We start from the raw sequence: 13709 nt of genomic DNA on the forward strand, positions 1-13709 counted from the left end.
GTTGCGTGGACTACGGACTGTATTTTAAGAACTTCCTGTGTGAGCTGCAGCGGCTTCCTCCCCAGCCCACCATCCGGTGAGGAGGGGGACACACTTTAGCCGCTCCTTTCGACGGAAACCAGAAAGGCCCTGTTCCTCTGTGTCCGATCCCATGGCCCGTTTCTCGTTTGTGGAGAAACCTGTGGGGCCGGAGCAGGACTGCAGGACAGCACTTGCTCTTGGTGAGAAGCATCCACTGCCACTCGTCTGGTTTGGGCTCTAATTCTGGCGCCGTGTCCCTGAAGAGGACTGAAACCAGCTGTCGGGACCCCCGTGGCTACCGAGACCAGGACGCTCAAGCCCTTTGTGGAGCACGAGAGGCCCAGCGCACGCAGTTCGTGCAAGGGGCTCGGCCCTAGGCCCTCGCAGCCCCGGCTTCCTCCAGAAGGCCGTTCGCTGTCCGCTCTAATTAGCATATCACGCTTTTATATATATAGATGGTGTGGGGTCATGCATGGCCCTGGCCTCCCACCCGTGGGTTCACATCAGCTCATTCACCCCTGAAGCTAGAAAACGGGAGTTTTGATCCCCATCTGGGAGTTTTTGAGTGCAGAGGGCCGACCAGGTGTTAGTGAGAGGGTTTGCACACCCAGACTGCTAACTTAAAGTGCCATTCAGTGGTTGTCAGGGTACTGCCAGATTGTGCAACCATCACCACTATCTACTTTGTTTTTTAAAAATTAAATATTGTTGAAAGGATCTGGTTTTTCCCCATTGATCCCTTCTCGCCTGCCCGTCCCCCACCCCAGGCCTTCACCACCCTATTGTCTGTGTCCATGGGTTATGACCACTATCTACTTTAAAACATTTCATTGTGCCCTGGCTTGTTTGTCTCAGTGGTTGGAGCGTTGGCCTGCGGACTGATGGGTCCTGGGTTCAATTCTGGCCAGGGGCGCGTGCCTGGGTTGCGGGCTCAATCCCCAGTGGGAGGGTGTGCATGGGGCGGCCGATCGGTGATTCTCATCATTGATGTTTCTATCTCTCTGGCCCTCTCCCTTTCTCTCTGAAATCAATAAAAATATATTTTAAAAAAAAAACACAAAACATTTCATCGTCCCCAAAAGAAACCCCACGCTCAGTAATGGTCACCCCGCCTCCTCCCAGCCCCTGGCAACCATCTATTTTCTGTCTCTGTGGATTGGCCTTTTCTGGCCATTTCATATAAAGTCATACGACGTGGTCATTTGTGTCCAGCTTCTTTCACTGAGCACCACGCGTTCAAGGTTTCTCGTGTTGTGACTTTTTCTTTGAATTCTCATTGAGGATATGCTTACTGATTTTAGAGAGAGGGGAGGAAGGGAGAGAGAGAGAGAACTTGATGTGAGAGAGCATCGATTGGCTGCCTTCCGGAAATGCCCCAGTTGGGGATCGAACCCACAACCTAGGTATGTGCTCTGACCTGGAATCAAGCCGGCAACCTTTTGGTGAGATTCCATTGTGTGGACGTTTCCCCATTCATTAGGAGGTGGACGTTGGAACCTTTGGCTTTTAGGAGTAATGCTGCTACAAACAAGGTTATGTTCTGGTTCTCGTGGACACACACACACACACACACACATTTACATGGGAACACTGTGTACAGTATTTTTTTTAAATATATTTTTATTGATTTCAGAGTGGGAGAGACTCAAGAAACATCCTATATAATTAAAGGGTAATATGCAAATTGACCCTAATGGCAGAACGACCGGTCGCTATGACGCGCACTGACCACCAGGGGGCAGATGCTCAACACAGGAGCTGCCCCTGGTCAGTGCACTCCCACTGAGGGAGCTCCACTCAGCCACAAGCTGGGCTGATGTCTGTGAGCGCAGCGGTGATGGTGGTGGGAGCCTCTCCTGCCTCCTTGGCAGCACTAAGGATGTCCGACTGACAGCTTAGGCCTGCTCCCTGTGAGGGCTCCTGGGCTGCCAGAGGGATGTCTGACTGCCAGCTTAGGCCCGATCCCCCGGGGAGCGGGCCTAAGCTGGCAGGTGGACATCTCCTGAGGGGTCCTGGACTGCAACAGGGCGCAGGCCTGGCTGAGGGACCCCCCCGAGTGCACGAAGTTTTGTGCACTGGGCCTCTAGTTAATGATAAGAGAGAATCATCAATTGGCAGCCTTCTGCACGACCCCTCCTGGGGATCGAGCCTGCAATCCGGGCATGTGCCCTTGATCGGAATCGGACCCGGGAACCTTCAGTCTGCAGGCCAATGCTCTATCCACTGAGCCAAACCGGCTGGGGCCAGTATTGTTTTTAATACGGAAAATTCAGAAATAGCTTGAATAGCCATCAGGAGAGGACCAGCCATTCCCTAGGGACCAGGCAGGTTATGGCAATGGGTGAAAGTCCCAGAATTAGCCACCAGGGGGAGCTGGGCACTTGGCTCAGCTGGAGAGCACCTGGATGGTTGCTGTGCCTGGGCGCGGGATCCAGGTGAGTGCTGCCAGGACCTCTGTTTTCAGGAGAAGATGGACATATATTTTTATGCTGCATTTTCCAGATTTTAAAATGCCACCTTTGGTGCTGGAAGTCAAGAGGAGGGTGGAGGATGGGCAATAATCAGAAGAGGCTTCGTGCAGTGACACGAGTGTGCGGTTTGTGTCCATTCATGTTGTACGCCGATGCACACTTTTTCACACAATGTCACACTTTAATAAAAGTACCCTCCGCCCTGGCCGGTGTGGCTCAGCGGTTAGAGCAGCGGCCCGCAAACCAAAGGGTTTCAGGTTTGATTTCCAGTCAAGGGTGTGTACCTGGGTTGCAGGTTCAATCCCTGGCCCTGACCAGGGTGTGTGTAGAAGGCAACCAATTGATGTGTCTCTCTTGCATTGATGTTTCTCTCTCTCCCCCCGCCCCTTCCACTCTCTCTAGCAATCAATGGAAACATCCTCAGGTGAGGATTAACAAAAGGAAAAAAAAAACCATACAGAATCTTCCAGCTGCTTCAAAATGCAGTATTTCAATGGTCTCTATGCCTTCTTTAACTGAGGAAATTATGTTCAACATCATCAAGAGTTTTTACAATGCAAACTAGCCCGGCCAGCATGGCTCAGTGGTTGAGCATCGACCTCTGAACCCGGAGCTCAGGGATGAATTCCCACTCAGGGCACATGCCCGGGTTGCAAGCTTGATCCCCAGGCGGGGGCATGCAAGAGGCAGCCGATCAGTGATGCTCATCATTGATGTTTATATCTCTCCCTCTCCCTTCCTCTCTGAAATCAATAAAAGTACATTTAAAAAAAAAAAGAACTTATGTGGAGAAAAACAGTCTATTACATTTATGCACGTTTATCATTTCTGTTGCTTTTTCTCCAATTCCTGAAGTCCCAAACTTCGCTCTGGTGCCCTTTGCATCTCTCAAAGTGGGATGTCAATGGATGCCACCTACAAAGGCAAACCACGTGAGCAAGACAGCAGGAGAAACGGGGTGGACTCAGAGGTTAGGAGACGTTTCTGATGCTGCGAAAGCCACACAGAACCACTGGACTTACTCAACTAGGTACACGTGCCACCTTGAGAAAAGGTCGAGGGGAGGAGAGGAGGAGACAGGTGGCTGTGTCTGAGTTGGGCGTGCGGGTGTGGGCAGGAGGAAGACTGGAGGTTGGGGAAGACACTTCCCTGCAGTTTGCATCATGGGAAGGTGCGCAACCCGCCCAGCGAAGGAAGGAAGCAGGGCCGCACAGCAGGCAGAGGGGGCTGACGTGGGAGTAGGCGGGGAGCCAGGCCCTTTTAGAACTCCTGGGGCCCCGGACAAGAGTCCAGTGCCGCCTAGACGTGTAGCAAGATGAGGGGTTAGTGACATGGCGTCACTGGCGACATTAAAGGGGGCTGCCTGGTGGAGTGATGGGGTGCAGGCCAGGCTGGAGAGCGGGGAGAGGGGGCAGATGGGGACACGGACAGAACCACTAGGGGCATCTTTCCAGGAAGGGGGGCCACCAGGGGCAGGGGAGAGGGCAGAGGGGAGAGGGGGGAGAGGCTGAGGCAGGGAGAAGCAGCAGCAGAGCGGGAGGCGGAGGGAGCTGGTTGGCCCTCCCAGCGCTGGAGGCCGGTGCCCCTCCTCCTCGGCTCCGCGGGCACAGCCTGTCCCAGCCACAGGTGGAGGGCAGCCATTTCCCTCCGCTGACCCGGCCGCGGACCCAGATGCTTCCACCTCCAGAGCTGGGTGTCTGTGGCTGCCCACGGCCCCTCATGAGGCAGATGTGCCCTCTGCCCTCCAGAGCCCCACTCTGCTGGCAAAGCCACCACCCAGAGATGCCAGCCTTTCAGGCGCGGGCCCACGGGGGAGCCCCAGCTCGGCGCCTGTGAGGCCGGGAGGAGTCCAAAGTGGACCCCGGAGGCCCGGTGTGCGCAAGGCGGGGAGGGGCTGTGACCAGAGGCTGCGCCCCCCGCCGTGGGCAGACCCACACTCCGCCCAGGAGCAGTCTGCCCCGGCCTTGGGGCTCTCAGAGCATCCGAGGTGTCAGTGAGAGCTCCGCGTCGGCGAGGTCTGCCCGAGGCAGTGCCGCAGGTGAGGGGATCCTGAGACCGGCAGGTGAGGCCTCGGAGGGGGGGAGCGTGACGCGTGACGCAGGCAGGAAGCAGCTGGCCCTCGGGGAGAGGGGCCTGGGGAGGGCAGGGGGAGGGGGCGGGGGGCAGGGGGAGGGGCGTGGACGGAGCTGACCACGGGCCGTGCACACTGGAAAGGGGCGGGGTCCGCAGAGGGACGAGCTGACTGGCACGCGTTCCCCGCCCCGCAGGCCGGTCCTCGCGCCCCGGGTCCAGGCGGAGTCCGTGGTGTGGACCGGGAAGCCCCGTCAGACCTGATGCGCCTGCACGCGGCCCCTCCCCAACTCAGTGTCACCTCATTGAGCTAATTGAGCACAACTTACCCCCGGCCGAGGCGCCCTGAGGCTGGGAGCCCCCCCCCCCCCCACCTCCAACCCCACCGCCCGTGCAGCCACTGGTTCTCCAAGCCCCGCGCGCAGTCACTGCCGGTCGCCAAGCCGTGCGCGCAGCGACTCTGTCGCCAAGCCCTGCGCGCAGACGCGCGCGCCCGGGGATGCGGCGGTGCGCACGGCTCCGCACACCGCGGGGTCCCCGCCTCGCGCACCCCGCCGCGGGGGAGCTGCCGGGCCGGGAAGGGTTAAGCCCACCGAGCTCGCGGCTGCCTAGAGTGGCGGCGGCGGCGGCGGGGGCCGGGGCGCGGGGCGCGGGGGCGCGCGGGCGGCGGGCGGGGGACAGGATGCGGATGCCGGGGGTACTTCCTGTGCCGGCCCCCGCCGCCCCCGCCCCGGCCCGGCCGCTGCCCGCACGGACCGACGCAGGCCGGCCGGACGCACGCTCGGGCGAGTGGGCGAGCGAACGGGGACCCCCGCCCGGCCGCGCCGCCCGCCCCCCGCCCGAGGCCCGCGGTATCCGGGCACCTGTGGCGGCCGGCGGACCCCGCCGGACCCGGACTGCCCCGGGCTGAGCCGAGACCGGTGTCGCCCGGCCCCTGCCGACCTCAGCCCGGCCACCCCGCCCGGTCCGCCCCGGAGCGCGGAGCCGTGGCGCGCGCGAGGGTCCCGCCGGGCCAGCCCGGAGCCGACGCTGGACCCCGGCTCCGGCTCCTCCCGCCCCCGCCCCGGGAGCCGACACCAACTTCTGCTGCCCCTGCCTTTGGCCCAGGGCGACCTCGGCAGCCCTGACAGCGGCCGGCCCCCCGGGCGCCCCTGCGCCTCCCCGGCTCCCGGATGGAGGCGCCTCGGGAAGGAGCCGGCTGAAGGCTCTCCACCTCCCGGCGCCGCGGACCACACCTCCCCGCGCAGGCCGCGGGGCAGCAGGAGATGCCGTACCAGGTGAGGCGGGGGCAGCGGGGCGAGCCCGGCGCTGCTCTTCAGAGCTTCCGACCAAGAGGCGTGGGCTCCAAGAGGCCAGCGCACCTGGGGTCATCCTGATCCAGGGGAGGGAGGACTGGATGTGGGGACCCCTCTGCGCGGCGGGGTGGACTCCGAGAGGCAAGAACCCCCAGACCTCAGGAGCCCTGGGCGCAGGGCCGGGGCAGCTGGCCGGCCAGGCTGGTAGCTCTGGCAGCTGCCTTCCGTGGGCTGACCGGCACCAGGACAGTGTGGTCAGGAGGCAGGAGACCAGAGAGCGAAGAGACTTGTCAGGGCTTTGAGCCCGGCCCGGACCTGAGCTGGACAATCTGCTTCCTGTAAACTTCCCAAGGCCCCGCTGGGACCTCAGCTCCCCGTCCTGTGAGGGTCTGGTTCCCACCCGCCTCCCCTCTCCCCTCCCCTCCCCTCCCCTCCCCTCCTCTCTCCTCCCCTCCCCTCCCCTCTCCTCCCCTCCCCTCCCCTCCCCTCCCCTCCCCTCCCCTCCCCTCCTCTCCCCTCTCCAGGAGGAGCAGGGGCTGAGCTCCCGCAAACCTCAGGAGGAGGGGAAGGACCGCCCACCTCTGTGCCGCCCGCACCGCCCTTTCGCAGCTGCAGGCGGCACCAACCTCCTTTCAACAGGGTGGAGCTGCCGGCCCTGGGGGCCTGACTCTGATCTGGGGGTTCCCTGGCAGTCAGTGCCAGGCTGGGGCTCACAGCACCACCGCCCCCTGACAGCTTCCTTCCTTCCTCTCAGCACAGCCGGCTCCCGGGAGGCTTCCTCTGACCGCCAGGATGGAGCTGGGGCCCCGGTGCCTGGAAGATGGGCGCCGGGGGCCTGACCCCCTCTCAGGTGAGGGGCGGGGGGGGGAGGGGGGGGGCTCTGACCTCCTGAACCAGGAGCCGGCGTGGGAGGGGCCTGGAGGGCGGCAGGCCACGCCCACCGGCTGGAAGGGCACCCCTGGTTATTAGGAGTCACTTTCTAGAAGGAAAGTATTTCTCGGTTTCATGAAACCGGGGTCTTCCTGGGAAAGTGACCAGAAAGCACACAATTTTAAAAGTCAGACCTCTGCTTCCCGTTATGAAAAGGAGCCCGTGCTGAAACCGGTGTGGCTCAGTGGATAGAGCATTGGTCTGCGGACTGAAGGGTCCCAGGTTCGATTCCAGTCAAGGGCATGTACCTTGGTTGCGGGCTCATCCCCAGTAGGGGGCGTGCAGGAGGCAGCTGGTCGATGTTTCTAGCTCTCTATCCCTCTCCCTTCCTCTCTGTGGAAAATCAATAAAATATATTTAAAAAAAAAAAAAAAGAAAGGAGCACGTGATGTTGAGGTCCGGCTGGGGAGTGGAGAGAGCCTCTGAGGTCTCTGCTAGCCCAGGAGCGGCTCCCAGCGGGCCCTGCCTGGGGGCGTGGTGCGGGAGGTGACCGCGGAGGTGACCACGGTGGGGGAGGTGACCGCAGTGGGGGGGGGGGGGGAGGTGACTGCAGTGGGGGAGGTGACCGTGCGGCCGCCCAGTGGCCCCTGGTTCGCAGGCTTCCTCTCCACTCGCTCCACGCCGGGCTGTGCGTCTGTCCTCAGGCTCCCGAGAGGGTTTGTCTCCTCGATGGAGACACTGGGAGGGTAAGGAACTGGCCGGTCCCCAGGTTCACGTGGGGCTGTGAGTCCTTTCCCACCCAGAACCCCAGCCTCAAACACTTCCGGTCTGCAGGCCGTTTCAGGTGGAGCTGGTTGTAGCCTTGACATTTCCAAACTGGCTGCTAGTTTGCAAACGAGCTCCTGGCCCACAGGGCGAGGGACTCTGCAGGCATCTTCCATGTCCCAGGGGCGGTGCCAGGGCGCTGCCTGCTTCCCGCGGGCAGCCGGCAGGGTGGGCACCCCTAAGCCGTTTTACAGAGGAGGGGCGGGCGCTGGCCTGCAGGAGGCCGAGGGGAGCCCTCTGGACCCGGGCCTTCCCACTGGAGCCTCGTGCTCTTGCTGGAACGTCAGTTTCTCGTAGGAAGTCCGTGTGGGAGCTCTTCCAGGCAGCTTGGCCGAAATGCTTCCCTCTTTACGGGGAAAGCAGGTTTCTTTCCTTCCAGGTGTGACCAGCCGAGGTCAGCGAGCAGCGTGGGCCTGGAATGGCTGGCTCGCTGATTCCCGTGGGTGATGACTAGGCACCAGGGGTTTCTTGGGAAATGGCGGGAGCCCGGACACCCATGTGGGGTCACTGCCAAGCTCCAAGCACGGAGCTTATGTGGGGGAGGGGGCCAGCTCAGAGAAGGGGTCAAGGACTGGGGTCCACAGTGACGTGACAATCAGTCTTTGAGGTGCATTTTAAAATTATATATATTTTTATTGATTTCAGAGGGAGAGGGAGAGGGAGAGAGAGGAACATCAAGGATGAGAGAGAATCATTGATCGGCTGCCTCCTGCACGCCCCACACTGGGGATTGAGCCTGCAACCCGGGCATGTGCCCTTGACTGGAATCGAACCCGGGACCCCTCAGTCCGCAAGCCGACGCTCTATCCACTGAGCCGAACTGTCCAGGGCTGGGGTGCATTTTTAAGTCAACCCCTCGCCTCTGGGCATTTAGTTTCTGCCACGCTGCCGTTGTCACTGAGCCAGTGCTTTCGGGTCCCTGCGGAGAGCTCAGCCGTGTGTCCGAGAGCGGCTGCCCGTGGGGCAGGGCCCGGGGAGGTCCTGAGGGTCTGGGCCGGAGAGCCGCCTCTACAGCTTTCTCTCCTGACTTCCTGCCACGTCCCCTCCAGGTGGGAGTGAGAGCCAGGAGGAAGAGGCTCCGGAGAGGCGCAGCCCACCTCGGCCAGTCATCTCAGCCCCAAAGCAGGCCAGCGTGAGCACCCCGGAGGCCCAGGCGGCACAGCAGGAGCTGCGACCACCGCAGCTGGAACCGCGGCCAAAGCGGCGACGATGGCAACGACAGCCACAGCGACGACCGCCGCAGCCACAAAACCAGCCACTGGGACACTGGCCAGCACTGCAGCCGCCGCCCCCGCCGCCGCAGGACAGACAAGAACAGCTGCAGGAACCACAAGAAAAACACCAACCCCAGCAACACCTGCGACCGAAGCCACAGCTGCCGCTGAGGCAACAGGTGCAAGAGCAGCCAACGCCAGAGCAACGGCAGGAACAGCCGCCGCGGCAGCAAGAACTACAGGAAGAACCCCGATCGGTGCAACACGAGCAACTACAGCCGATGCAACAGCAGGAAGCGTTACAAGCGCAGCCAGAACAGGAGCAGCAGCAGGTGCAGCAGCAGGAACATCCAGGACAGCAGGCACCGCGGCAGCGGCGGCCGCAAGGACCGTCACAGATTCAGGAACAGCTGCAGCAGCAGCAGCAGTTACAGCAGCAGCAGCAGTTACAGCAGCAGCAGTTGTTACAGCAGCAGCAGCAGCTGCAGCAGCAGCAGGAACAGTTGCAGCGGCAGCTGCTGCAACAACAGCAGTTACACCAGCACCTGCTGCAACAGCAACAGTTACAGCAGCAGATGTTGCAACAACAACAGTTACAGCAGCAGCTGCTGCTGCAGCAGCAAGAGCAGTTGCAACAGCAGCAGCTGCAGCGCCGCCCAGTGGAGCCGGAGGAGGAGGAGGAGGTGGAGCTGGAGCTCATGCCAGTGGACATGGAGTCGGAGCAGGAACTGGAGCAGCAGCGGCAGGAGGCCCAGCGGCAGCAGGAGCTGGCGCGGCAGCAGGAGCAGCGGCAGCTGCAGCTCAAACTGCAGGAGCAGCTGCAGCAGCTGGAGCAGCAACTGCAGCAGCAACAGCAGCTGGAACAGCAGCAGGAGGTGCAGCTGGAGCTGACCCCGGTGCAACCCGAGCTGCAGCTGGAGCTGGTGCCCACTGCGGGGGCCGGCCCGGCTTCGGGACCTGGCGCCTCGGGACCTGTCATGGTGGGCCCCCCGGGCTACGTGGTGTTGCAGGAGCTCATGGTGCTGCCTGCCGTGGCCCCAGCACAGCCGGCTGTGGCCCTGCCACCACCAGCTGTGGTGCCGCCGCCAGCCGTGGCCCTGCCAGCCGTGGCCCTGCCACCACCAGCTGTAGCCCCGCTGCCGCCAGCTGTGGCCCTGCCAGCTGTGGCCATGCCAGCCGTGGCCCCAGCACCGCCAGCTGTGGCCCTGCCTGCTGTGGCCCCGCCACCACCAGCTGTGGCCCTGCCATCCGTGGCCCTGCCATCCGTGGCCCTGCAAGCCGTGGCTCCAGCACCGCCAGCCGTGGCCCTGCCAGCCGTGGCCCCGCCACCACCAGCTGTGGCCCTGCCGCCGCCAGCTGTGGCCCTGCCGCCGCCAGCTGTGGCCCTGCCAGCCGTGGCCCTGCCAGCCGTGGCCCCAGCACCGCCAGCTGTGGCCTTGCCAGCTGTAGCCCCGCCGCCGTCAGCCGTGGCCCCGCCGCCACTGCCACCGCCGGCCATGGCCCCGCTGCCGCTGGCCGTGGTGCCCATCTCCGGCCCCGCGGGTAGCGCCGCCCTGACACCAGTCCGGCAGCAGCGGCGACGGCGGCGCGCCCGGGACCGGCCGACCATCTGCGGTGAGTGCGGCAAGGGCTTCAGCCGCAGCACCGACCTGGTGCGGCACCAGGCCACGCACACGGGCGAGCGGCCGCACCGCTGCGGGGAGTGCGGCAAGGCCTTCTCGCAGCACTCGAACCTGGTGACGCACCAGCGCATCCACACGGGCGAGAAGCCCTACGCCTGCGCCTTCTGCGCCAAGCGCTTCGGCGAGAGCTCGGCCCTGGTGCAGCACCGGCGCACGCACACGGGCGAGCGGCCCTACGCCTGCGGCGACTGCGGCAAGCGCTTCAGCGTGTCCTCCAACCTGCTGCGCCACCGGCGCACGCACTCGGGCGAGCGGCCCTACGTGTGCGGGGACTGCGGCGAGCGCTTCCGCCACAAGGTGCACATCCGCCGCCACGAGCGCCAGCTGCACGGCGCCGGCCGGTCCCGGGGCCTCGGGCTGCTCCGCGCCGCCCGCTCGGCTGCCGGGGGGCCGCGCACGGGGCAGGCAGTCGGGGGCAAGGCTCCGTGACAGGGAGGAGCCGGCTCCTCGGCTGGGGACGGCGTGGCCCTGCTCCGTGGCCCTGCTCCGTGGCCCCGCTCCGTGGCCCCGCGGGACATCCTGGGATCGCGCCGGGAAAAGGCTTCGTCTGTCCCCAGAAGCAGCTGCGGGTGGGACACGTTCACCCTCAGGAACACTCGGGGGGAAGCCGGCGTGGCCGGAGCGGCACAGGCACGCCCGGATCGGGTACGGGTCGTCGAGAAGGCCGCCAGCATGCCGCCCTGGGCACACGGGACTCCAGAGAGGAGAGCCACAGAGGAACCTTCCAGGCACCGATGGGACCCTTGGTGGCAGTGGACCTGGAGCGAGCACTAACCAGCGGTCAGATACACCTGGTAACGTGCACGCGGAAAGGGCTGCATCCGGTGAGAATTATTTCAAGGAAACGGGGGAGAACGCCCGCTTGTCTGCACCAGCAGAAACCGGATCAAGGCACGACCCTGTCCTCAGCAACATATGCCCTGGAAATACTGTCTCCAGTGGGAATTCATCGGGGTGGCCAGAACCCCGACTCACATGTGTGTGTGTGCTTGAGCACAGGGTCCGAGTGCCCGCGGGGCCAGTGTGCAGATGCCAGGAAGCCCTGCTCTGGGCGGGACGGGGAGCCTTTTCTCCGGGGCCACCCGGCTCCTCGCCAGCGTGGGAGGGAAGCTGTGGCCTCTGCTGTGTGTCCCTGTGTCCTCTTTTTTTAAAAAAAACAAACACGTTTTTATTGATTTCAGAGAGGAGGGGAGAGGGAGAAAGGGATAGAAACTTCAATGATGAGACCTAACCAGTTTGGCTCAGTGGATAGAGCGTGGGCCTGTGGACTGAAAGGTCCCAGGTTCAATTCCGGTCAAGGGCATGTACCTTGGTTGGAGGCACATCCCCAGTAGGGGGTGTGCAGGAGGCAGCTGACCGACATTTCTCTCTCATCGATGTTTCTAACTCTCTATCCCTCTTCCTTCCTCTCTGTAAAAAATCAATAAAATATATTTTTAAAAAAAGAAACTTCAATGATGAGAATCATTGATCAGCTGCCTCTTGTGCGCCCTCTACTGGGGATGGAGCCTGCAAACCGGGCATGTGCCCTGACCGGTAATGGAACTGTGACCTGGTTAATGGCCAATGCTCAACCACTGAGCCACACGGGAGGGGCAGTGCCCTCTTGAATAGAAGCCTATGGCTGAAGCGGAGGGCCTTCTGGGAGGGCTGTCCAAGGTCCAAGGGAGTGATCCCCTGGAAAGCGCTCTGGGATTCCCCCCTTTCCCTGCCGTCCTGTAGCTCCAGGCTTCTCAGGGGCTTGCCTAGCAACTGAGGTTGGGGATGGGGCCCCCGGGCATGGGCCTCCTGGGCCAGCTGGGCAGGGAGCTGGCCTGAGCAGACCTGCCTCGTCATTGGGGGTCCGGGGAGACTGTTGGGGACAAGGATTGAGACACCAGGAACGCCCTTTACATTTACAGAATCATCTGGGGGTCGCTGAGGTCCAGGGGAAGGCAGGCGGGTGGGGAGGCTGCCCCCCACAGCCACCCCAGCGCTGCCTGCTCCTGGTATCCTGTCCTCCCTGTGGCTGCTTGCGTCCCGTCCTCCTCCCTCCCTGCTTCTCCTTTACTAACACGACCCGCTGCGTTCCACAAGTGTGTTGGTAAGTGAGAGACAGAAAATAAACAAGGGGAGAAACGCATTGTCCTGTCTGTGCATTCACCTCTGAATTTTTTTTTTTTATCCTCACCCAAGGGTGTTTTTCCATGATTTTTAGGGAGAGTGGAAGGGAGAGGGAAAGACAGAGAGAAACACCAATGTGAGAGAGACATCGATTGGTTGCCTCCTGCACGCGCCCTGACCAGGGCCCGGGCCGGGGAGGAGCCTGCAACCGAGGTACATGCCCTTGACCGGAATCGAACCCTGGGCCCTTTGGCCCGCAGGCCGACGCTCTCTCCAGGCGAGGGCCTGCCTCTGAATTTTGCAGAACGTTTCCTGGTTGCCCTAGACGGAAGGAACTTGGTATCCAGGTCCAACTCAGTGCTCCTCACCCAGACCCTTCCTTCCGGCTGGAGCCCTGGGCTGGGGGTGGGCTTACTCAGTGAAACCCTCGTGGGAGAGCTGGGGGCAGAGGGAGAGCTGGGGGCAGAGGGGAGGCGCTTGAGGAGGCCATGTTGGCGTCTCCTGAGGACAAGCCTTGCCTCAGTCCCTCCCAGTTGATCGTCTCCCTGTCGCGGTTACATGTGTGCACCGTCGGGGAGGCGAATGGGAATGTGCTCACGCAGCAGCTCACCCGCAGCGTCCTGGGCCGCGTTTCAGCGCTGCCCGCCGAGGCGCATGCGGGGGGTGAGGGTGCTGTCAGCTCCCCCCCCCCCCCCCCCATCATTGTGGTGACGCCTGGTCTGTGTGTCAGCCTTCCTGTGGCTCGCCAGCCGGGACTCAGGGACAGGACGGGGGAGGCATGAGGCCTCGGGTGCGTGTGCGACTCCGGTCCAGGACTCTGTCGGAGGGAGGCGCCTCCCTCTGCCCCCACCACCTGGGGGTGAGCACTGCCTGGCGGGGCTGGCCTGCTGCTGGGCAGAGCTCACCCCCTGTGGCTCTCAGATGTCTCCTCCTACAGGAAGCCCTCCTGGGCTCCTCCTGGGCTCTCAAACGGGTGGGGGGCTGGCAAGGAGCCTGGCACAGAGGGGTGGTGCCTGGTGCCCAGTCCCCATGTGCCCAGCGTGGGGAGCGTGCAGGGCGCTGTCAGGAGGAGACCCACCAGCAGGCAGGACAGTGGTGAAAGCACTGTATTCCCGACCCGGTGCCATGGGGGAGAGACCGCAGGATAGAAGCGGACCC

At 62.8% G+C, this 13709-nt stretch overlaps 1 protein-coding gene across 1 annotated transcript; it reads left to right on the plus strand.

Annotated features, from left to right (window-relative positions):
* Nucleotides 1-6619: 6619 nt before the first annotated feature.
* ZNF853 (zinc finger protein 853) lies at nucleotides 6620-10877 on the plus strand (the record flags this gene model as incomplete). The annotated part of the gene is given in 4 exon segments (XM_079770295.1): nucleotides 6620-6707; nucleotides 8602-9838; nucleotides 9840-9842; nucleotides 10313-10877. Coding segments are annotated over 4 exon segments (1863 nt in total). The 5' UTR covers nucleotides 6620-6649.
* Nucleotides 10878-13709: the final 2832 nt, after the last annotated feature.

This window comes from Cnephaeus nilssonii (assembly GCF_951640355.1).
Source record: "Cnephaeus nilssonii genome assembly, chromosome: 5".
Taxonomy (NCBI): domain Eukaryota; kingdom Metazoa; phylum Chordata; class Mammalia; order Chiroptera; family Vespertilionidae; genus Cnephaeus; species Cnephaeus nilssonii.